This window comes from Syngnathoides biaculeatus, chromosome 3 (genome assembly GCF_019802595.1).
Source record: "Syngnathoides biaculeatus isolate LvHL_M chromosome 3, ASM1980259v1, whole genome shotgun sequence".
Classification (NCBI taxonomy): Eukaryota; Metazoa; Chordata; class Actinopteri; order Syngnathiformes; family Syngnathidae; genus Syngnathoides; species Syngnathoides biaculeatus.
Window position 1 is genome coordinate 4,289,638 of NC_084642.1, and position 24,723 is coordinate 4,314,360.

Here is a 24,723-nt window from a genome sequence, read left to right on the forward strand (position 1 = left end):
GTACTTTATAGTCCTATGGCCTTGTTACTTTTTGAGAGCCCAACACTAGAACAACCTTATATTTAAAAAATAAAAAGGCATAAATATAGAGAGAGGTATAAAGTCAACTGCAATTGACATTCTGATTAAGATCTTAGTGACTTACGAGGTGAAAAACCGGTGACAGCAGCGACAGGAAGCAACGTGAGCCAGTGAGCATCAATGTCGATGACGCACCGAATTCGAAGAAGCTCCATATTCCTCATCCAAGGCCTTATTCCAGACGGCTGTTTGACATTGTCCCCTCCAAGAATGATTTGTCGCCGCTCGAGACTGCAACTGAACGACCTCCGTCCTGCATTCAATCGCAGCTGGTGAAGAAATTTTTTTTTTTTTTTTTTTTTTGGATTGCGTTCAATCATTTTGCTGTTAAGTTCATTTAAGGACATGCAAGCCTGTGGTTATGCTTTGCTTTGATTTGAAAATGTTTTCATTTTGTCGTTTTTTTTTTTTTTAAATTAGACAAAATAAATTACCAGCGTTGTCAGCCAGTGATGGTTACTGATAAACTTCATATTCACAGTGAAATATTTTGCAGGCATCATAAAGATCATCACTTGCAATATTTACTTCAGATGAAAATACGGTATGCTAATTATGCAAAGCTACTTTTCTTCAGGATAGCATGCTGGTGCAAAAAGGTGAGAAAGTTGGTCACGCCAGTCCTACCAATGGAAATGTTAGTATAGAGCAGGGGTCGCAAACCTGTGGCTCACGAGCCATATCTGGCTCTTTTGATGTTGCATATGGCTCGCAGAGCCCTCATCAGTACATACTGTACAATGTCAGAGACAGTTTGTCCTAGTGGGGTTGCCGTAATTCGCCGTAGCAGTCGATGTGCGCAGGCGCGGAGGGGTCCAACGCAAAGCAGATAGCAACAACTAATGGACCCTTCCAGTGGCAATCTTTAGCTCCGCCCCCTTAGCCACATCCCACAAGCTTCGAAAATGACAATAGAACAGAACATGTTTGAAGTCGATTCTCTAACGCGTATTCCAGATAATGTTTGGGTGTGTTTTTTGCCAAAATGAGATGGACTTGTCCAATAGAGTTCTACAGAGAGGTCTCGACTATTTCACGCAAGGATATGTACACGGAATTGAGATTTTGGACGGAGCAGGACGCAATGTCAGAGTTACAGCGAAACGTTGGCGATCGATGCAAAAACGTTTGACACCTCACAAACTTCATATTGAAATCCAACAGGACAAAATAGTGGAATCACATCTGAGCACCATTTTCTTCATAACATTAACTTTTTCCAAGACAACCAGCATTGCTTGTGGGACAATCGGGCAAGAGGGGCGTGTCAAACCAAGGTTCAGATTGTTTTAACAATGCGGCTATCTGATTGGCTATTATTGTACGAGTGATTGACAGGTCGCAAAGGTCCATTGTGCAAACGATCGCTCAAAGAAAAAAAAAAAAAAAAAAAGATGGGGAGTTCTACAGTTTTCGGCAAGACTGGACAGCCATTCACAGATGCCTGATGTTGCCAATGACATGTTTGCCAACTTTTCACATAATCAAACGAATAAAAGACATGCTATTGTCGGCAAGAACTGTTCACTATCGTACCATCATGATGGCAAATCGAATTGAATTACGTTCACGATTAATGGATCAAGCATAATCTCAGGGCGTATGAAAGACTATAAAGCCATCAGCAAAACCATCCAGCACCAGAAGTCACATTAATGGCAAAAAGTGCTTTTGTCATCGTTGGTTAGCGACATCCTCACGATGTCATTTAAAAGAATTCACAGACTTGTTGTACTCTAAAATCTTGGGTCTACATAAATGCTGAAATACACATGTATTTAGTTTTTTAAAATATTGCATGGCTCTTTTGAAATTATATTTGGGCATTTATGGCTCTCTCTGCCTAAAACGTTCCCGACCCCTGGTAAAGAGCCACGTTTGTTGTGAATGCACGATTTTGTTGCTACCCTAAAAAATACCAACTTTTGGCATTCAAAGATTCTCAGTCCAATCTGGGGGGGTGGGGGGGGGGGGGGGGAATTTTTATCATGAACTAATTGGGCATTTTTGCTCAATTTACACGATTCGCGAATCTCTACGTGTTGTTTTGAGCCAGTGCTCGGTAGTTCTTCTATTGAATGAATAAATTGTAGCCGTCCCACGTTGTCAAAACAGGCATTGCATTATCGTTTTACATTTGTATTTCAGTACATTTTAGAGTTTACACTTTTCACACAAGCCTCTGTACTTTTCCTCGAGTCGAGACTGTGGGTACTTTTGCCAGCTCTGCCTGGACGGGAATTTACTGCAGTCATGTCTGCCTGCAGTGCACCCGGCAGCGTAGCAGCTATGACGGTCCCCAGAGCAGCGAGCTCGCTGCTGCCACTGCAGACACGGTGGTAATTTCTCCAAAATGAACATGATTTCATCAACAACGCGTGAATCTGAGGTGGACACACTGAGCCTTATTTGTGGTGGATGCAATGAAAATTATTCACTTTCAATGAGGATGTGGTTTGGAGACCTAAGGGTTGTTGCAGGTTCAAAAACTGATGCAGAACTGACAACACTATCATATCATAATTCACTACGTCTAGTCAATAACACAACTGATGTTGTACAGAAGTAAGTGTCTTTCGGCTTGTCCCGTTAGGAGTCGCCACAGTGTGACATCTCAGATGAACGCTCATTTGTTTGGCACGGTTTTTACGCCGGATGCCCTTCCGGACGGCCTGAGTGAGGAATGAACTCACGACCCCCGGTTTACCAAACCAATGGAACAAAGGATGACAATCGCACTATGTTTTTGTGGTTCAATTGAAAATAATTCAGATTATATCATGTTGAATGTAGAGCTCCAAAACTTTATTCAATGTCTTTTGGGGGGGATGTTGTCAAATATTCACCATGCATCATTTTGAAGTGCCTTGGCTCAATAACAAGGTAAATGTTGTTATAATGCACAACAACCTGATGGTTGCTCAAAATGAATGCCTGTACAGTTAGATGATGTAAAATATATATATATATATATACAGCACCCTATCATCCATCCATTTTCTTAGCCGCTTATCCTCAGGAGGGTCGAGGGGACTGCGGGAGCCTATCCCAGCTGTCAACGGGCAGGAGGCGGGGTACATCCTGAACTGGTCGGCAGCCAATCGCAGGGAACATCGAGACAAACAGACGCACTCACAATCACACCTCGGGGCAATTAAGAGCGTCTAATTGATTTTGCATGTTTTGTGGGATCTGGGAGGAAACCAGCTACAAGGTCCTGTATTTTAAAATTGGTCATGATGGAGAGCTAAATATTTTTTTAAACCGATACTTGGGAAACCAAGAACCACTTGGATATGATGATGATGATGATGATTTAACAACATTCAGTCAGTGAAACAGTCTCGCGTTTCAGAATGTCCAATGATGTCACTACAGTCCTTAGACCAATCTGATTAATTCACGATAGAAAAAAAAAACCTTCAAGCGTCACCTATCACCTGTGTTCTCTGACTTCTATGACACACAAGATGGCGGCATTGGACCCTAACCTAACCTATCCATTAATGGTGCATGTTTTTGGGATGTTGGAGGAAAGCGGCAGGCATGGCAAGGTCATGCAAACTCCACACAGGCGGGTCCGAGATCAAACCCGGAACCTCAGAACTGTGAGGCCAACGCTTCACCAGCTGCCCCACCGCGCCGCCCTGTATCATTTACTTGCAAAAAAATCGTAAAGGACACATCACTGCGCTATTGGTGATTTTTCTAACTATCGATTAAAAAGAGGCCAAAACAACTCACACTTGTAGTTTGTGACTTCGGGGAAAATCTGCCCTCCCCGCTTCAATTTCGCAATCACGGTTATACATCTCCGTCACCACAAGGTCACACACACACACACACACACACACCGAGCTAATGGAGAGGTCCGGCGTAAAGCATGCGAGGAGAATTTTAATTTCCTTCTTCCTGCTCTGCTTAGGCTGCTACTTTAAATGTGTTATTGTTTCTCAACTCAAGAGTCTAGACGACCTTTTGCAGCGTCGGTGAACACGGATAATGCCGGCATTCCATACGTGCCTGAACTGCACACGGGAAAACCACTCCAAAATCCGAACGGTACCGCGTTTCAAGACATCCGAACAACGCAACAACGTGCCACTCACTTGATGAAGTAGCTGGCTCCTTCGTCCGTGAAGCCCTCTTCCCATCCTCTGGGCAAATCTGGAAGAGGAACACGACATGGAATCGAAACTACGACGAGCCGTCCGACCAAAATCCCCCCCGCCTGCGGCGTACCTGAACGTATCATGTGTCCGGAATTCACAGGTTCGCCAGTTCGAGGGTGAAGCCAAGTCGTCCTGCGAGTTTTGTCGCTGGAAAAAAAAAAAAAAAAAAAAAAAGACACCTGTTACTTGGTCAACGATGGAGGAACGAACCTCGCGTTGGAGACGGCTGACTTGGCTAAAAAAAAAAAAAAAAAAAAAGTGGCTCACTTGATGAAAAACACGCGGCCGTCCCGACAAACTCCGTAAGACCAGTGGTCAGGTAGGGTGTCCCGTCCAAGCGGCGCCGCCATGATTCCTCCTCTCCAGCTCGACTTGTCCCTCGACCCCCACCGCCCTCTCTCTTCTCTTTCTCGTCCCTTCTCTCTCCGCCGACTTGTCCACCACCGCCGAGCGCAAATAATCCCACTGCTCAAGCCGCACACTTTTAAAGGGCCAGAAAGCCGAAGGTGCCGTCGATCCCGCACCACCGCTGCAGCGTTGGAGCTTCTTTTCCGTATCCTCGATATCATCTCTAAATCCATTTTACCACTTTACTGTTGGTCCTCACCAGTATAAAATAATCCACCCTGCATTTAGTAACGTTTTACATTTTTTAGTGCCACTTCTGTCTTACTAGTGTTGTCGTGATATTTAAATTATGATCTAAAGGCCATAGCAGCTTCAACTTTACTGATACGGAAATGATACCATGACAAAAAAATGAAAGAAACTGGAATCCGTAAATGACAAAATGTGGGAATTAAAATTCTTAGTAGTATATTTCTGGTAATTCAAAATCATATTATTAAATGAATGCATTATCTAGATATCTACATAGAGAGCCACTTATTAATGGACCTTTCCGACCTGTCAATCACTCGTACAATAATAGCCAATCAGAAAGCCGCATTGTCTTAACCCGCCCCTTCTGACATGTTGTCCCACAAGCAATGCTGCTTGTCAGTAGCGTGCGCTTGGAAAAGTTAGTGTTCCCGAGAAAATGGTCCTCAGATGCGCTTGGGGAACGTGCAATTCTGATGAAAGGTATCCTGCTAGCTTACAAGGGGCCCGCTTCATTCATTTTCCAAAGCCTTAAACACTGTTGACCAAGTGTCTACGATGGATGAAGGCTCACGGAAGACCGCACGTACAACTAAATGTGGACGATATCAACAAAGGCCAGACTGGATGTTCGAAGGTAAGTGAGTGAGAAGTCTCTTCTCTGAGTTGGATTGAATTATTATCAGTGCTTTATACATTGTAGCAGAACAACTTTCACTTTCGTAAGTGTATCACTGACCTGCTGAATGAAGTGTGTCATGTTTTATGGCCAAGAGTCTGGTTAGTGATGCGTAAATGCGCCACGTCACGCAAGAGAAATGTCTATTTGCCTATTTGGTTCACATTGGACTTTTAAAACAGAGTGCTGGGTTCCATTACGAGCCAAGTCAAGTGAATACACCCACTCACTTCTAAAGACTACAATGATATTACTCCTGATCTTCCCAAGTGAAAAGTACTCACCCTGCTTTACACGCGCAGTACAATTCCACTATTTTGTCCTGTTGGATTTCAATATGAAGTTTGTGAGACGTCAAACTTTTTTGCATCGATCGCCAACATTTCGCTGTCACTCTGACATTGTGTCCTGCTCCGTCCAAAATCTCAATTCCGTTTACATATCCTTGCGTGAAATAGTTGAGACCTCTCTGTAGAACTCTCTTGGACAAGTCTTACGTATTTGGAAAAAAAATTACCCCAATATTATTTGGAATACGCGATAGAGAATCGAGTTCAAACATGTTATGTTCAATCGCCATTTTGGGAGCTTGTGGGACATGGCGAAGGGGGCGGAGCTTAAGATTGCCATCAGAAAGGTCCATTGCAGTGGATGGTGCCTATCTGAGCATACGATGCTGATCTGTCACATTTTTAGATGTAAAAATCAATTCATCAGTGGCACATAAAACTACTGTATCACGAGTGTCAAGTAAATGTTCAAACTGATTTCCATCGTGCGTTTCTGGGCTTGATTTGTTGGCGTCTGACTGAAGCTCTGACCTCCAACTAATAATAGAATATTCTATTAAGTCCACCAGAGGCAAGGTGTAGGTGGCGGTGCACTCCACTGAGTGCTGTGAAGGGACATAACACCACCACGTGGGCCATGATAAGATGTTTTTTTTTTTTAAATGCCTGTAAAGTGAGGTACACATGCACGTGTATTTAAAATATAAGAGACTTTACACACGGCAATGAAATATTCCAGATTCCTCAAGTCAGGAACAAATCATCCATCCGTCCATCGTCCTCCGCTTCTCCAGAGTCGAGTCGCAGGGGCAGCAACCTGAGCAGAAAAGCCCAAACGGCCATCTTTTCAGTCACTTTGTCCAGCTTTTCCGGGAGTGGGCGCAATCCCGAGATGTTCCCAAGCTAGTCGGGAAGCTTCTTCGAAAGATGATGCGCAAGAAAGCCGACTAAGGACATGTATTCCTGCAACCGTGTCCTATGGAGTGATGAGACCAAGATAACTGCGGTGTCAAGCGCGCGTGGCGGCAAACCGGGTGAGAACTACTACGATAAGTGTGTATTGCCAAACCTGTCAGCACTGGTGAGCTCCGGTTGATTGACGCACCCGTCAAAGCCAACGTGGAAATTCACATAATGGCCAGCAGGGCAGTACTGCGGCTCCCTCATTCGACACTAAAGTTCAGAACAAGTGTTGTAGCTTTTCATATTTTTTACATTTCTATTCCATCCTTCCCTTTGACCGAAGGAACAGAATTTGCTTTATTTAATGTGGTGACTACATCAAAATCCACACATGTTTACATCAACGGGAAAAGAATGAGTGTGGACCATAAAGTGAAGTTTTTTGCAGCATCATCTTCTTTGCAGTGTTCTTTGGAGAGAGAAAAAAAAAAAAGAAGAAAAAAGCGCCTTCCCTGATATGTGCTTACTCTGCATTAAACTGCGTTATTTAACAGATTTCACTTCGGGCTTTGAGTGCCAAGAACAAGCACGTACGATATATCCTGACGGACATATCCTTCGTGTGGATAAATCGTTAATGTAAACATTCCAGGGCAGTAAAACCCTTGATAACATCTATCGTAGAGTATTCTATGTAGTCACGGGAGTCACGTGTAGACATATACAGAAAAACTATACTCGAGTACAAGTAATTTTGCTACAAATTATACAGAAAAACTATACTCGAGTACAAGTACTTTTGCTACAAATTAATGTAAGATTCAATTGTATTGTTCTGTGTAAGTTTAAAAATTATTGTCCAACATAAATTAAGATGATGTTCATTCAAATTCCTTTCAATCAGTTGGGCTTTTTTTAAGCGATGTACATAACTACACACACTGCAATAAAACCATCTCCCAGCTTTTTTTTTTTTTTGACCTTGACGTGATTTATCTTCAACAGCAGCACTCATGCAAATACACAAAATTACCCACACACGCACACACACACAAAAAAAATGCACATACTCATGTATGTACAATGTACACACCCGAGTGGAGGGCTTCTGTATATAATCTCAGCTGGATTCCTTCCTGTGGGCAAGGTGACTCAATGATTTTGTCTTCTTATGCTGAAAGTAAGGGATGAAGACCTCTCTTTAAATGTAGAATAATCATTTTGATTTGTAAATACCAACAAGAAATTAATCATAATTTCCGTGATTTTCTTTTGTCTTTTGATATTTTAACAACACTGTGTATGCTTTCTGTATACACTAACAAGTTTTGGACTTTCCGCGGAGTTACCATGGAAGAACATTCATTTGTTCATTTTCTCGGAAGCTTATCCTCACGAGGGTCACGGGGGTGCTGGAGCCTATCCCAGCTGGAGGCTGGGGTACAACCTGAACTGGTTTCCAGCCAATCGCAGGGCACATAGAGACAAACTGCTGCACTCACAATCACACCTAGGGGCAATTTAGAGTGTCCAATTAACGTTGCATGTTTTTGGGATGTGGGAGGAAACCGGAGTGCCCACCCGGAGAAAAAACCAACGCAGTCACGCGGAGAACATGAAAACTCCACACAGGCGGGTCCGGGATTGAACCCGGGACCCCAGAACTGTGAGCTGATCCACTGTGCCACCGGGAGATCATCGCTTTGTTCATTTTCTTTCGCATTTCTTCTGGTGCACCGCAACTGACTTTTGGCGTGAAACTGGGTGACTCATTGCCAGCCAAACACGGGGAACATAATACACAGTTGATAAACATCAATTCACACATCCATAAAGATTCACATTCACACCTATGGACAATTGTGTCTTCCAATAACCTCACCTGCATGAAGATGCAGAAAAGCCACACCATCCACATGGCAACTCTGCACAAGATGGCCGGAACTCTGATTCAAACTCCAGGGCTCAAAATTGTGAGGCCGATGTGATGTGCCCACTTTCTCACTGTTTCCGTGGAAAAACATCCATCCATCCATCCATCCATTTTCTTTGCCGCTTATCCTCATGAGGGTCGCAGGGAATGCTGGAGCCTATCCCAGCTGTCAACGGGCAGGAGGCGAGGTACATCTGAACGGGTTGTTAGCCAATCGCAGGGCACATGGAGACAGTCGCACTCACAATCACGCCTCGGGGCAATTTAGAGTGTCCATGTTTTTGGGGTGTGGGAGGAAACCCGAGTGCCTGGAGAAAACCCACGCAGGCACGGGGAGAACATGGAAACTCCACACAGGCTGGGCCGGGATCACTGAGAGGCCAACGTTTTCCCAGCTAATCCACCGTGCCACCTGAGGAAAAACAAAATTATGAGGGGAAAAAAAATACTGCTTTTTAATATTACGAGTTGTGTACCTTTTTACAGTACTGTATGGACATGGGCTCAAAAGACAACAAGGGGGACCTCTGCTGGACAAATAACTTGACACGTCTCCAACCTGAGTTGACCACGACAGTCCTGCATAACTCAACGTGTTGCACTCTTTTGGGCTACAATGGAACCTCTAAAATCACGTGCCCTTGAAGTCATTTTGAATTTGACCGACAGGAGAGGGGTGGGGAGTATATTTTAAAGCCCTTTTAATGTATCTTTATTCATCTTAATGGGAGAAGAATTTATCTTAGGTGTTATGCAAAATAGAATTGCGTGATCTGTTAGGGTGAAGAAGTTGGTGGTTTTATCTGGGATGGCAAGCATCACAAGATTTCGGAAGTATTAAAAAAAAAAAAAAAAAACATTTTCAGGGACTTGGGCCATTATTTTCGTTTGTGTGTTTCATGAGAATGAGACGAAATGACACTGGAAGTTCTTACTGAGTACAGGATTTACTGGAAAGACATTTAATATCAGATCAAAGAATATATAAGATCACAATTCGGTGCATCAGCTGGAAAGTGTCGGCCCCACAGATCTGAGGTCCCAGGTTCGATCCCCGCCCTCCCTGTGTGGAGTTTGCATGTTCTCCCCGTGCCTGCGTGGATTTTCTCCAGGTACTCCGATTTCCTCCCACATCCCGAAAACATGCTACATGAATTGGACACTCTAAATTGTCCCAAGGTGTGATTCTGAGTGTGGCTTTTTGTTTCGATTTGCCCTGCGATTGGCTGGCGACCATTTCAGGGCGTACCTCGCCGCCTGCCCGTTGACAGCTGGGATCAGCTCCAGCACTCCCGCGACCCTCGTGAGGACAAGCGGCTTAGAAAACGGATGACTGGATGGATCACGACCAGATGAGAAGACTGAGCAATGCGTTCACAATCTGAAATGAGACTTTATTCACCGTCCACCAGGTGGCGATCGAAAACCACGTAGAGAAAAGAATAAGTGGAAAGATGATTCTTTGCTGGATGAAGAAATTCAATGTCACCTCCTCTTGCTCCACTTATGTGATTCAATCTGGGTTAAGATGCGTAGTTCCAAGAATACAATTGCAGAAGTACAGTAATGGATACTTCATTCCATTTCATAGTTTGGTTTGCATTGAATCTGGCCGACAAGCATCGCGTGGGTTCATGTCAAACCCTGACTTGTCAGAACGGAAACTTCTATGAGCAAAGCGCCACAACCGATGGATCGGTCTTAGAGTATCCATTGTTCGGCGCTGTGCTTGGAAAGCAGAACAAAGTGGATCGTAATGTTTTTAAAACAGAAAACGGGCGCTTTCGTGAGAGACATCAAAGCTGTGTCAAATTGAGCTTTTGATTTAAAGTGTTTGAACTGCAATTCGGCTGAAGATGCGGCCTTTGTGGGACGGCGACTTTCTTTACGACTCAAAGATGTCGACGTGATGTGATAACTGGATGTCGGAAACGGAATGTCCCCGCCAAGGATTCCAGAATAATAAGTGACCTCGATGTCGGGCCCCACAAGTAGGTTAATTGTGCCTGTCGAATCTCTCAGGTACACGGGACGTGTGACGTAAGAGGCAACACTTGAAAACATTTCATGCCACAAATACAAATTTATTTTTTCGTGAAAAGAAGAAGAATGAGATAGACTTGCATGTGAACGGTTCAAGTGTGCAATAGAGTCAAAACAAAACTGGAAAACAGTCCGGCTCGAATCGTTACACGGGACTCTTTATGCCACAGGTGTCAAACTCGAGGCCCGGGGGCCAGATCCGGCCCGCTGCGTGATTTTATGTGGCCCGCGGAGGCGAATCATGTGTATCAACTTCCGTGAATTTTTTTTTTTTTTGTTCAAAATCTGTACCAAAATTTAAAATTGTCATATCATGACTGAACACTATTGGATCCAACCGTTATCCGGGCCGCTTATCCTCAAAAGGGCCGCGGGAGTGCTGCAGCCGATCCCAGCTATCTTCTGGCAGGAGGCGGGGTACACCCTGAACTGGTTGCCAGCCAACTGCAGTGCACACAGGAACAAACAAACATTCACACTCACAATCACACCTATGGACAATTTGGAGTCTCCAATACATAGATTTATTTCCAATGATGTCACCACAGTCCCAGGATTCCCTTGTCCGCCATCTTGTGTGTCACTAGCGGTAATTGGAAACCTACCTATTAATGTTTTGGGGATGTGGGAGGAGACCGGAGTGCCCGGAGAGAACCCACGCAGACACGGGGAGAACATACAAACATCCATACGGGATTTGAACGACGTTCCTCAGAACTGTGAGCCAGACGCACACCGGGGTGTCAAACTAATTTTTGTCGCAGGGCACATTGTAGTTACAATTTCCCTCAGAGATTCCGTTATGGTGAAACCAAAGAAATCCTGAATCACCTCATCATATTTACACATGAAATTTATGAACTGGTTTTGGAATCAGAAATGAAGCGTAATAGGGTTTTCAACCATTTTTCACGTTTGGTAACAATAAAATGCCGATAATATCTCAACATTATTACTTATCATACATGACGATTTGAAATGCTGGGACATATTTTCTCAAGAATCACGGATTCTGACACAGATGATTTGCCTTTGCGGGCCACATAAAATCAGGTGGCGGGCCGGATCTGGCCCCCGGGCCTTTAGTTTGACACCGGCACTCTAACCAGTTTCCTCACCGCGCCGCCCACAATAGTTTACATTCCCCAAAATGATTCCTCTGATTTTCTAGAATGAAATTCAAGCTATGACAACAGTTCTGTTCTGCTACCAGTCCTAATATACACTTGTATGGTGACGTTAGGTTATCCATCCACTTTCTGAGCTGCTTATCCTCACAAGTGCTGGAGCCTAACTTCAGCTATCATTGGGCAAGAGGCAGGGTACAACCTGAACTAGTTGCCAGCCAATCGTAGGCCAAATGGAGACAGATGGAAATCGCAATCACACCTAGGGGCAATTTAGAGTCTCCAATTAATGGACATTAGGATATCCATCCATCCATTTTCTTCGCCGCTTATCCTCACGAGGGTCAGGGGGAGTGCTGGAGCCTATCCCAGCTGTCCACGGGCAGGAATCGGGGTACACCCTGAACTGGTCGCCAGCCAATCGCAGGCCACATAGAGACAATCACACCTATGGGCAATTTAGAGGGTCCAATTAATGCTGCATGTTTTTGGAATGCGGGAGGAAAACGGCGTGCCCGGACGAAACCCACTCGAGCACGGGGAGGACATGCAAACTCCACGCAGGTAGGTCCGGGATTGAACCCGGCACCTCAGAACTAGGATGTCACGCGGTTGAAAAAAATCCGAAAATCACTTATTAAACATAATCTTTTAATGTGGAAGCACCATTTTCTTCCAAGCTACAACTCGAACTCTTACGAGGTGCGCTTGGTAACTTTGTTCATAGTTCCGAAGGGCGAGCGCCTAACCTCAAAATATGGCGTCATGGCTTCGATACATAAATTTCCAAGCTGTGGGCTGGTGGGGGAAAAAAAAGATGTCGTTGCCATTTGTTATCCCTTCACATCTACAGCTGCAGTTCCTTCTACCACACACTGACTGGACTTTGTCTTTTATGTACTACTCAGATGTCTTTCCTTGTTGTTCATTTTAGTTTAATGTGGCTAATAAGGCGTGTAAGTAAGTGACACAAAGAATATATAAGATCACAATTCGGCGCATCAGCTGGAAAGTGTCGGCCCCACAGATCTGAGGTCCCAGGTTCGATCCCCGCCCTCCCTGTGTGGAGTTTGCATGTTCTCCCCGTGCCTGCGTGGATTTTCTCCAGGTACTCCGATTTCCTCCCACATCCCGAAAACATGCTACATGAATTGGACACTCTAAATTGTCCCAAGGTGTGATTCTGAGTGTGGCTTTTTGTTTCGATTTGCCCTGCGATTGGCTGGCGACCATTTCAGGGCGTACCTCGCCGCCTGCCCGTTGACAGCTGGGATCAGCTCCAGCACTCCCGCGACCCTCGTGAGGACAAGCGGCTTAGAAAACGGATGACTGGATGGATCACGACCAGATGAGAAGACTGAGCAATGCGTTATGTACTACTCAGATGTCTTTCCTTGTTGTTCATTTTAGTTTAATGTGGCTAATAAGGCGTGTAAGTAAGTGACACAGTCTTTAAACTTAACTGGTTAATTTATTTGGCTTCTCTCTTTGGTTTGATTTATAATTTAGTCTTCAAAATGTCAAAACAATATCTGACTACGCACTGAAATTTGAACTTATTTCAACCAAATGTTGTGCGTATGCAGCACCGAAATAACTTTCACGTTTGAGGTGAGTGACGAAGCGCACAACCACAAAAGGTCATACTGGGCGGCCATTTTATGAGAATTTATGAAGGAAATGACTTTTGACTTGACTTATTGTACCAATATGTCGGTGAAATACATTCAAACCTTTGAGCGTTAACCTCCTAAAATTGGTAACATTTGTGAACTAACCATAACTTTAGGGAAATAAAATGTCATGACGAGCACTGTTCTCATTTTCATTCAACAAAATGAGAAATATTCTCTTTGGGTGGCATGAGAAATTTTTGACGGGTGTACACACGACAGTACGTCAAGTATTTTGATGAGTCGTGATACATCGTCACCGCAGATATTTTTATAAAGTACTTCATGGTGTCATTTGTTGGCTGAAAATAAATGCTTTTGTAACATAGTTGTCATCTTAAAGGTCAAGTGTCGTGCCTATAAACATTCTAAAATTAGATATTGTCATGAAAAATATATCACATTATTCAATTCAATATCCATACGAAAAAATAAATATGAGCGGAGAAGCGCGTCATCCGTGCGCAAAGTTGCGGAAGTCTCACTCGACATCCAAGCGGTCGCCATATTATATATGGGACACGGAAGCTCTTTTCAAAGAAGAGAACATCTCACGATCGAGTGAAGTGATCGGGGCAATATTAGCTATCGTTTTGAGCCGTATTTAGACGATATACGGATCACTTGTCACTAAGAACAGACTCCCAGACAGTATGTATGAGCCAGCCCGGCCGAAGCCCTTCGTCCGACGGGTACATCGACACATTTAGCACCCCTGATTTACGGATTACGCCCCCCCCCCCACCCACTATTATTTTTTTTAAGAGCTGTGAAGATACGCGCCGACCTGTCATTTGGAACCCACGAAGCTCTCGTCCTTTGCACCCGTGCAATCCATTTCTTGCGACGAACCGGGTCTTTTTGAAAATCCTCCCGAGCGTTCGAACAATATCCAGCAATACAACGAGCCGGCATTTTGGCTAACACGAAGGAACTGCGAGCTACCTTCCAGCAGGTAAAACTAGTAGAAACAGACGAGACCGCCTGAGTGGGCGTCTGCTACTAACGTCACTTCCTGCTTCTTGTCGAAAACAAATCCCTCGAGAGGATTTCCATAGCGGGAGTTACAAAAAGCCGTACACGTCAAAATCATGTTGTGTGGTGAAAAAACGGGTGTGTCCATTCTGGCTGCCTTTTTTTTTTTTTTCCATTAATAACATACTAAAAAATCGTGTATTTCATGACAGCGGCACTTTAAGAAAATCTTTAAGAGTCTTTGATAAAATACTGCTGAGATGTTTTTTTATCCAGCTCATGCACTAGTATGCGCTGGGTCCTCACTGAGTAAGACTATTTGGCGCAGTAGGAGAACAAGTGTTTCTTACTAGTAACATTTTTTTCCCGCTGAGAATGAAAATGATATTTTACCAGCACATGCATGCTGTTAAAAAAAACTTTAACCAGAACCCTTGACTACACAAAAATCACTTTGTGTACACTGAGTGTAAACCACTGTGTAGAAATGTCATCGAGTTGTCGAAGGCAGGGTGGAAAAACACAGGATGCTTGTAAGTCTTAATTGTAAAGACAAATTATCCCTAAAAAAAAAATTCTATGGAAATTCTATAGAAATATGTAGAATTCTATAGAGAACAACTTGTTCTGTAGCACTTTGGCTGTGATTTTCGATGGAATTTCTACAGAACAGGGTCCTAAAGTTCTATATTTCTTTAGAAATTCTTTAGAAATGTTCTATAGAATTTTTTTTTTTTTTTAGCAGGGATTATCCAGTACTAGTGCATGCACGTTGAGTTGTATATCTGGTTTTCATGTTCACCTTAAATTAGCCCAAAAGGGGCAAGTAAAGAGAGAAATGTAAAAGAATATTCGTTATTCATGTATCTGGAAAAACATGAATGAGTTCATGTGATGAAATATTTAATTTTCAACGTCATACATTCTTGTCGATTTTTTTAAGCGTGAGCGGAGGCGGTGCACTCGAGGGCGGGGTCTGCGGTCGACGGAAGCCTCCGATTGGCCGCGCCACCCTTCGTCACCGTGGAGAAAACGTTTAAATAGCCAATGGCGTGGCTGCGTACAGTATGTGAGGAAGTGTTGGGGAACTCTCGGCCTCTCTCGGTGGAAGACCGCTTCCGAGCGACACCTCGTCGACTTTACACACTCAAAAAAATTAAAAAAAAAAAAGACAAAAAAATTAAATACAATGGACGAGTCGAGTAGTTGACGTTTCCTGTAACCTTCTCTTTTTAAGCTTTCTTCCGTCCGATCACTTAGCACCTGTCTATTGGCGTGTTTTGACCCCGCGGCGCACTTTTTAATTCTTCTCCTTTGGACGAGCCAAGCAACAGCGGACACCATGAAGTACATCATCGGCATCGGCGGGTGAGTGGCACAAATGAATGGCGAAGCTAGCCGGCGTTAGCCGCGTTGCTCACCCGGAAAAAGGCCGTGACACGTGGGGGAAGCGACCGCCACATCCACGCTCTTTTTGCGCCTCCTCAGCCCAGATCATTTTACGGACTTCCTTAAGCACATATCGTACAAAGTGTCTTAAAAAAAAAAAAAATTGTAGTGACGGCCGTACATGGGAACGAGCGTTTATCTTTTTTCCTCACGCGTGGCTAATGCTAAAGAAGCTCATTTTAGCGAGATAAACTGCAGCAGTAAGGTGCATGCAAGTGAGAATTGGCACATATATCAACTGATAAGTGCAAAAATGGATCGGTTCATTAGTTAACCATTAACAATATATTTTTTTAAAAATTTCCTTTATAGTGTTACAAATGGAGGGAAAACCACCCTCACCAACCGCCTGATAAAGAATCTGCCCAACTGCTGCGTGGTACACCAGGATGACTTCTTCAAGGTGAGCCTCCACTTTTTCCCTTTTTTTTTTTTTTTTTTGTCTTTCTAAATGTTAGTTATTAAAATCAGGACTACCAGCACAGTTTGGTGGGATATTGCAATCTTTTATTTTTGGTATAATCCCGCTTCTATAGCCCTCCATTTGAGCGTGTAGCACTAGTGTATGTACCTTGGTACATCTTATCGATGTATGTTTCAGCCCCAAGATCAGATTGCAGTTGAAGATGGCTTTAAGCAGTATGATGGTAAGCCTGTGTTTGCATGGAAGGACCTGCGCGTGTGTGTGTATTCTCATCCGTAACATGCATGCCTTGTGTGGCCTGTACGAAAACAAATTTTCATTTTTTTTTTTTAACCTTTCCCCTTTTGTTTTCCCCCTCCCTCCCTCCCACCTTTCCTATCCATCTCCAGTCATCACCGCCCTGGACATGGAGGCCATGATGAGCACCATCAACGCTTGGCTGGAGAACCCGGTGAAGTTTGAGAAGTCTCACGGCGTCAATAACACCCTGGACACGGAGATTCTTCCGAAGTCCGACCACAAAGAGGAGACTCACATCCTCATTGTGGAGGGCTTCCTGCTTTACACTTACCAGTAAGAACTCGTTTGTTCCGGACGTTCCTGTCCTCTTCCCTGGGAAAGACGGGATCATTTATTTTGCTCTTTGGCAGACCTTTGATCGACGTGCTGAACCAGAGGTTCTTTATTTCCATCCCTTATGAAGAATGCAAAAAGAGGAGGAGGTGAGTGTCATTTCACATCATCGACAATTCTTTGCGTTTGACATCATTTTCAGTTTGGCTTTCGACATTTTTTTTCGCGCAATTTCTTGACCCGGCGGCATTGTCTCATTTGAATGCTTGGTGGGTTGTCCACGACAGCTCGAGGAATTACACGGTCCCGGACCCCCCGGGCCTCTTCGACGGCCACGTCTGGCCCATGTACTTGAAACACAAGGACATCATGGAGAGGACAGGTGTTGATGTTTGTAAGTGTCGGCTCTCGTGTCCTTTTCAAATCAAATTCCTGGGAAAAATAATAATAATAATAATACTAATAGTAATGTTATATTTGTACGTGTGTCACTACAGTGCAGCTAGATGGAACCAAGTCAAAGGAAGACCTGTTCAACTTTGTCTATGGGGACATCCTGAATAATATCCAGCATTCTCTTTAACAAAGGTATCATATTTCATTTAAGGACAGACATTTTCCTTTAACGTAAATGAAATTCTGGAAGTCAACGCTCGTCTTTCTGTATTTCAGGTCACGCGATCACGTATTCAGCCTGCTTGAAGAACGGCTCGCCCTAAGTTTCTACCTGGCAGCTTATTTAGCTGACTGCTATGAGTTTTAAACCTACCGAAAAATATAGCAGCGTGTAGCCGACGGCATCAAATGCTGGCCCGATTTTTATATCAAGCATATTTATTGCTTTCTACAGCCGACACTCCGCAGAGAGCGGATGGATATATTCAGAGGATGGATGCATACGTCAATAAATGATCCTCAAGCCAACTTTTGTGATGTGTTGTGATGAGTGGAATCCATTTGGCGTGTCAACACAAACTAAAGTATGTCACGAGGCATTTTTAAAAACGTCTCCCGTCGTGTTGCGCCCAGCATGTGATGCCCACTTTCAGGGGCTACGCAGCTCTCGGTGCCCGTGATAAGTTCAGTCACGAGTTTTGAACCCCTCCCTCGTCACCTCCAATGAGAAGTGCGAGCCTTATCTGAATTTGGGCGCACTGGGCCCTGTTTTTCTCAGAATAAATGCATAAATTGCCACGATGACGCCAGCTACAGCAGGCATGAGGTGGCGAGCAGATAAAGTAAAGAGACGTGGCCCTGCGCTTCAAGAGATAACCTCACGCAAGTGAACATGCTTTGGAAAATATTTGTATATTGGGAGCTATTTGCTGAAAATGAAAAATGGCCAAAATGCCTAAAAGTGGGGTTTGGGCCTTTTTTATTTTAGCGGAGTTGTTTATCAATGGAAATTTCCGGTATGTACACAGCTTTGACGGGGATGTTCCTGTCTGTTTAAAGAAGGTGAAACTGTAGATAGATCACTTGAATAAATCTATACAAATATTTTTTTACGGGGGGAAAAAAACCTCCCAAGACTCACACATAATTGATTCATTTTACTTGTAGTGTTAGTCGAGGCCCGTTATCGCTAATAACATACATTTTAGATGTAAATGTGAGATTATAACTGACGCAATTCACAACCCTGCGAGGTGCCTCAGTGGGACGCTCTTTCATTTATTTTTTTTTTTTCATTTTTCCTCACGTATGTTGCATAATTAAACGCTTCCGCTAACATTCCTGTCCAATCTAAATTCATTCAAAATAGCATTTTAATGACATGACATATGGTTTTGCAAAAACTGAAGTGGTTAATTTAACACCGAGACAGCTCATGATTTGGTTTTCATGATGTTGGGCAGCCATAATTCATTTTCTCTGATGATATAAAAGTAGGTCAATGCGTTACATACACATATTGCACAGAAGGCCATCATTTTCCACAACTTTTATATACTGTAAAAAATCAATTCAATTACTGAAAATGTATCCTTTTGAGTAAAACGTTGACTTCAAATGTGGTCACATGACAGGGCCTAAACCAACGACATGTCCCGACTGTTCCTCCACCCGGTTCCTGTTTTCATGCTGTACAATATTTTTTACTTATATTACAAACTAAACGCTACACACACACACACACTCTGGTTTACTGGGTCGAAAGTTATTCGATGGAGTTTGGCGTGAGCCGAAGTCGGGACTTAAGTGCGCAGTGAATGAGTCGGAGATCACGTTACAAGCTCATTCATCAGGGGGATGTCCTGCAACCTACTTTGGTTTCCTCCAAAGCAAACATTCAAATGCTTGCTCTCGTCTATTTATTGTGCGCTTCCAAGTTTAACGCTTACACGTACATACATTTAAATTCATCCGGGTCAAAAATATGCTCATAATTGTCTTTATGCAGTTATGACCGACAATCTGAATCCTTTGTGTTTCAGAGGGGGGAAAAAACATTTTTTTTATACAATATATTTTACGCCACTATTTTTAGATCCAAATCTCAAAGAATGTGAAGTCATATTTATATGTGAGCCATTTTTTTTAGGCTGTTTTACTCGTCTGCTGTTTTGAGATTCCCACGTGACCCTTCACAGACCGACAGGTGCGCGTTTCTGTTGCCGTGTGTACGACTGTCTTGGAAACAAAGACGGTCCTCAGGACTCTTTCGAACGTCCTCTCAAACACTGCTACTACTTCTGTCCCGTAAAAAAAAAAAAAATAATAATAATAATACGTATTCCTTTTGTTTGGCACGTACATTTACCACCATTTGCTCAGATTTAACAAACATACAAGGCGAATCTAAAGTCCATTGTACAAGAACCGGAACTCAGTGTACCCAAACTTTGTAACAACTGTACAAACAAATGACATTCTACAAAAAATATATATATATATATATTTGGGTCACTTTCGGAACGTTTCATTTTTCCAGGAGAGAGAATGACCTTTACGGTATTTCTTATCACTGTCGAATGCACAGGTGTCAAACTCAAGGCCCGGGGGCCAGATCCGGGTCACCGCATGATTTTATGTGGCCCACGAAGGCAAATCACATGTATATTTGTGTTACCAGACAACAATAGTTGAAACACCCATTATTCTCGATTTCTGATTCCAAAACTAATTCTTAAATTTCATATGTAAATATGATGAAGCGGTTAAACATTTTTAGGGAAAGCCAAAGTAAAATATGGCCCGCGACAAAAAAGTTTGACACCCCTTGTCTAATGTCAAAACAAGTCAAATCTGACTCCAACACCAGGAATAAAGTATTAATATTCGCAAAATCAGAGTTTGCGTATGCATGAGGTTAAACTCTGCTTAAGGGTGACAACTTTTCTTCTTAATATCCTGTCGTAAAAAGTCCTTAGCACCACTGGCAAACATTTTGCAGCATTTCGCAAAGGCCCGTCAGCTTTTTTTGTAATGTGGCTGTTAGTGCACGGAGCTTGCCAGGTGGTCAGGGTAAACTTGAACGTGTGAGCTAAGTGGTTACATAACTCCGCTTATGCTGCTGGTGGTGTGGGAAGAAAAAAAAAAAGGGAGGCCGCGGGGGCGGGGTCGGTTCAGACTGTCCCAAATCTGCACAGCCGTGTAGTCCAGCAATCCAAAAAGATTGACCTCCTTGTGTGTTTGTGTGCGTGTTTACACAACATGGTGCAATAGTCAGCAAAAGTCCTAAAAAGAGAAGTTATTACAATCCATATTTTTAGCGGCGTGCTGGTTCGTGGAAGGGAGAATTTTGTGAACTCACTGTCCTTGGATATTGTGTCAAAAGCCTTCGAAGACTTCACCGTTTATACCCATGGGAAGTAAAAAAAAAAAAAAACTTTGTTACTATGCTTGAATGCATTTTCAGGTATCTTTCAGTAATTATTTTGAAATTACTCTATTTTTATACCCTACATTTAAAAACAGCTGTGTACATTCTCCTCCTTACTTTGTCAAAATAAGCGTATTACTTTGTTAACTTATATAGATAACTAAAAATTCGAAAAATGAGGATGAAACTAGGAAAAGATTGAGGCAACAAAACAGGGCAGCAGTGACACGGAGGCACGTGAACCAGGGGGCATCAACCACGGTATCCATCCATCCATTTTCTTTGCCGCTTATCCTCATGAGGGTCGCAGGGAGTGCTGGAGCCTATCCCAGCTGTCAACGGGCAGGAGGCGGGGTACACGCTGAACCGGTTGCCAGCCAATCGCAGGGCGCATGGAGACAAACAACCAATCGCACTCACAATCACACCTAGGGGCAATTTAGAGCATCCAGTTAATGTTGCATGTTTTTGGGATGTGGGAGGAAACCGGAGTGCCCGGAAGAAAACCACGCAGGCACGGGGAGAACATGGAAACTCCACACAGGCGGGGGCGAGATTGAACCCGGGATCTCAGAACTGTGAGGCCAATGCTTTACCAGCTGCGCCACCGTTCCGCCCTCAACCAACGTAACGCAACAAATTTTGAAAATCAAAGTACTCCAAAACAATTTCAGAAAACTGTTTGGCATTGTAAGCTCCAAAAAGGATTTGTGTAGAATGTTTGTTGTTCCAACCGAAAATCCAAAAAGTTCTGGCGTCCAAAAATTCTCTCTTCGCAAAATCCCGCCACCATCAATTCACATTGGTTTCCATGCAGTGCAGAGACAATATCAATTGGTGGCGGTCATGCGCCATTAAAATGTTTTTGTTTTGTTTTTTTAAACTGATGAACGAGGCAGGACAACACATTTGGGAAAGTCACGTGACATGTTGCATTTTCCGTGTTTGTAGGTCACGTGGAAAGCAAATATTATTCCCGTGTGTGTTATTTTTTATTATATATATATATATATATATAGATATAGATATACACAGTAGAATACTCTTGAATGGAATTTTTCTGATGAAAAAATATTAAAGAATTCCAGTGGTTTTGGGGGAACTGGTACAGATTAATTGAATTTCCATTCATTCAAATGAGGAAAAATGATTCTGCGTGATCACGGAATGAATTAACTTCCCATTTCAAGGCAGTGCTGCATATTTTACCCACAAGTATCTGCACTGATAGTAAACAACAGAGTGAGTAGTTTTGTCACCTGCCGCCGTCTCTGGGCAACAACAAACCCTGCAGTTTGCCCGAAACCACCCCAACCGCCACTCGGCAGTTACGAGGCCTCCGGGACTGGATCTCGCTGGGTTTTGTTTGGACACTCGAAGGGATTTTATTTTGTGAGCGCACTCCCGCTCTGTCGATGCAGCCTATTCGCACGTCGGCGGGCACGCTGGATCCGAGGAGCGGAGGAAGCAACAGTCTGCTGCGGTGGACTCAGAAAGAACACATAAACAACACCATAAATCCCGCCTTCAGACCTCACATCTGCCGACGGCTAGACTTTGCAAACACTTCAGGACGCTGCGTACTCCAGACATCCATCATCGGGGTTGTGGAAGGCAGGTATACAGCATATAAAAAATGTTTTTAAATAGAATTTCGCAAAACTTAATTACTTGTGACTGCAAGTGTCCATTTCTGCATCGAGAGTTTTTTTGTTTTTGTCAATGGTGGGTATGCAGCTGAGTGCGAAAACTGGTGTATGTTGATTTTTGTGCAGGCTTACCCTGTGCGTTTGCCGACTTGGGCGTACCGGCACGACGACGGTGTGTCCTTTGACACGTGCCTGGCCCATGTGACAATTTTTTTGATGGTAAAAAGTCAGCTTAAAATCATACCTTGAACTTTTGCTGCAGCTGACCTAACGCGAGGTGATTTTGGTCACGCCACACTCAGAAAGATTCTGAGATATGCGAACGTGTGTGTGGAGGCTCTCAGATGTATTTCATTGATAAATATGTGAACATATCCATCCATTTTCTTCGCCGCTTATCCTCACAAGGGTCGCGGGAGTACTGGAGCCCATCCCAGCTCTCAACGGGCAGGAGGCGGGATACACCCTGAACTGGTTGCCAGCCAATCGCAGGGCACATAGAGACAAACAGCCGCACTCACAATCACACCTAGGGGCAATTTAGAGTCTCCAATTACCGTAATTCCCGGCCTACAGAGCGCACCATGTTACAAGCCTCGCCGAGTACATTTGTAAAGGAATTACCATTTGGTACATACATATGCCGCAGCTGTGTAAAAGCCGCAAGTCCCCACATTGAAACCCACGAGAGATATTTATAAACACGGTACACAGAAAGAGTGTAATGCTAGTGCTAACAGTAGTGCTAATGCTAGCGCTGACGCTAGCGCCAGGCTAGCGCTAACGCTAACAGGGCCGGTTAAAATAAAACTTACCGGTAAATATCACTGAGACACGCCAGTAACAAAGCAGCAACACGCTAGCACACCGCTAACAGGACCAGTAAGAGTGAAAAAAGTCGCGGCTTGTAGGCTGGAAAAAAACAGAAATGGATCTTTTTGGATGTGGGAGGAAACCAGAGTGCCCGGAGAAAACCCATGCAGGCATGCGGACAACATGCAAACTCCACAAAGGTGGGTCCGGGATTGAACACGGGACCTCAGAACCGTGAGGCCAATGCGTTCCATCTGACCCACCGTGCCGTGTGAACATATTATCACCATTATTCTTTTTTAATCTTTCCACTGGCCGGCAAGCAGCTATCACGGAAACCCAGTCTGAGCCGCATCTGCGCTGATCTACCTTGCCCAGGTCATCATGTGTGAACGTGTGAATTCGCACCACATCCGTGTTTGAATCAACGCACAATACCTTTGTATAAATGTAAATTACGGACGGCATTCTTTCACCTTTGCAATCAATTTATCTTCTCTTGGACTGACACTCGATACATTCAAACTACGGCACCAGACAAGAAGGCTAAACTCATTATTGTATCCTTGCACCGATTTCCCAGTTGTGTGGCCTTGGATCAGATGACATGGAAGGGTTTGTTTACCCAGAGAGTCTTTTTTTTTAATTATTATTATTATTATTAATCCACTACATGTTGCTCCTCAAAGCCTACCAAGACGTCTAACGGGTGGCTTCTATATTTGTGTTTTACTAGAGTTTGCGAGGAGCCGACAAAACCCTTCATTTGCGCGGTAAAAGCTTGAACGCCCACAGGAGTTGTCGCACGGGCTTATTTTGAAAACATGACCGCGGCGAGTCCGCCATGTTTTAGTGCCACCGAGCTTTGCACCTGCAGACTGGCGAGGAAAAAAAAAAAGAAATAGAAAACTCCTCCTCACCTCCTGTGGTTAACCACAAGCGTCTGTGTTCATACTGCAGTCGTCTGCCTTGTGGGCAAAATGGGCCACAATACTGACACGTCAAGATTTGGGATCAGACATCCAAATTCGCTGTACAGCTGAAGTATTCAGCTCTTGATGTCAAATTAGCAATCATATCATTCTAAATATGTTGCTCATAGATGGCCATTTTTATTCTCTTATTTACTATGCGCCATTCGCAGCCGAGTGTGAAGCGGCCGGGATGAGAATCAGCACCTCCACATCCGAGGGCATGGTCCTCAGTCGGAAAAGGTCGGTGGCCTGGCCCTCTCTGGATCGGGGATGAGATCCTGACTCAAGTGGAGGACTTCAAGTATCTTGGGGTCTTGTTCACGAGTGGAGCGGGAGATCGACAGACGGATCGGTGCACCGTCTGCAGTGATGCGGACTTTGTATCGGTCCGTTGTGGTAAGGAAGGAGCTTAGTCCAAAGGCAAATCTCTCAATTTACCAGTCGATCTACGTTCTTACCCTCACTTATGGGCATGAGCTGTGGGTCCTGACCGAAAGAACAAGATCCCGGATACAAGCGGCCGAAATGAGTTCCCTTAA

At 43.8% G+C, this 24,723-nt stretch overlaps 2 protein-coding genes and 1 long non-coding RNA gene across 13 annotated transcripts in view; 2 read left to right on the top strand and 1 right to left on the bottom strand.

The window, feature by feature from the left end:
* plekha7b (pleckstrin homology domain containing, family A member 7b) overlaps positions 1-4,966 on the bottom strand; it is a 93,118-nt gene extending 88,152 nt beyond the window's left edge. For 9 of the 11 annotated variants that reach the window (XM_061813763.1, XM_061813761.1, XM_061813760.1 and 6 more), the window contains exons 1-3: positions 4,521-4,966; positions 4,324-4,400; positions 4,191-4,248 (exon numbers count right to left, since the gene is read on the bottom strand). In XM_061813763.1, coding sequence (XP_061669747.1) covers positions 4,191-4,248; positions 4,324-4,400; positions 4,521-4,834 — 449 coding nt within the window. In that variant the 5' untranslated portion in view covers positions 4,835-4,966. Of the gene's footprint in view, positions 1-145; positions 351-4,190; positions 4,249-4,323; positions 4,401-4,520 lie in introns of all 11 variants that reach the window. The other 2 variants (XM_061813774.1, XM_061813772.1) reach the window with 2 other exon arrangements.
* On the top strand, positions 4,672-6,695 carry LOC133497683 (uncharacterized). The gene is made up of 3 exons (XR_009794085.1): positions 4,672-4,806; positions 5,404-5,490; positions 6,562-6,695. It is a non-coding gene; the product is annotated as an uncharacterized LOC133497683 (long non-coding RNA).
* Positions 6,696-15,537: 8,842 nt separating this feature from the next.
* On the top strand, positions 15,538-17,846 carry mibp2 (muscle-specific beta 1 integrin binding protein 2). Its single transcript, XM_061814913.1, has 8 exons — positions 15,538-15,844; positions 16,238-16,328; positions 16,527-16,572; positions 16,739-16,922; positions 17,000-17,071; positions 17,210-17,316; positions 17,420-17,510; positions 17,595-17,846. Exons 1-7 carry the CDS (start codon positions 15,819-15,821, stop codon positions 17,503-17,505), a joined length of 612 nt encoding a protein of 203 aa, XP_061670897.1. The 5' UTR covers positions 15,538-15,818; the 3' UTR covers positions 17,506-17,510; positions 17,595-17,846.
* Positions 17,847-24,723: the final 6,877 nt, after the last annotated feature.

Bases quoted from the DNA above. Each gene is read 5' to 3' on its own strand.
- mibp2 (XM_061814913.1), top strand. From the start codon at position 15,819: ATGAAGTACATCATCGGCATCGGCGG. The intron at 15,845-16,237 runs GTGAGTGGCACA...TTTCCTTTATAG, and splicing joins TACATCATCGGCATCGGCGG to TGTTACAAATGGAGGGAAAA. The intron at 16,573-16,738 runs GTAAGCCTGTGT...ATCCATCTCCAG, and splicing joins TGGCTTTAAGCAGTATGATG to TCATCACCGCCCTGGACATG.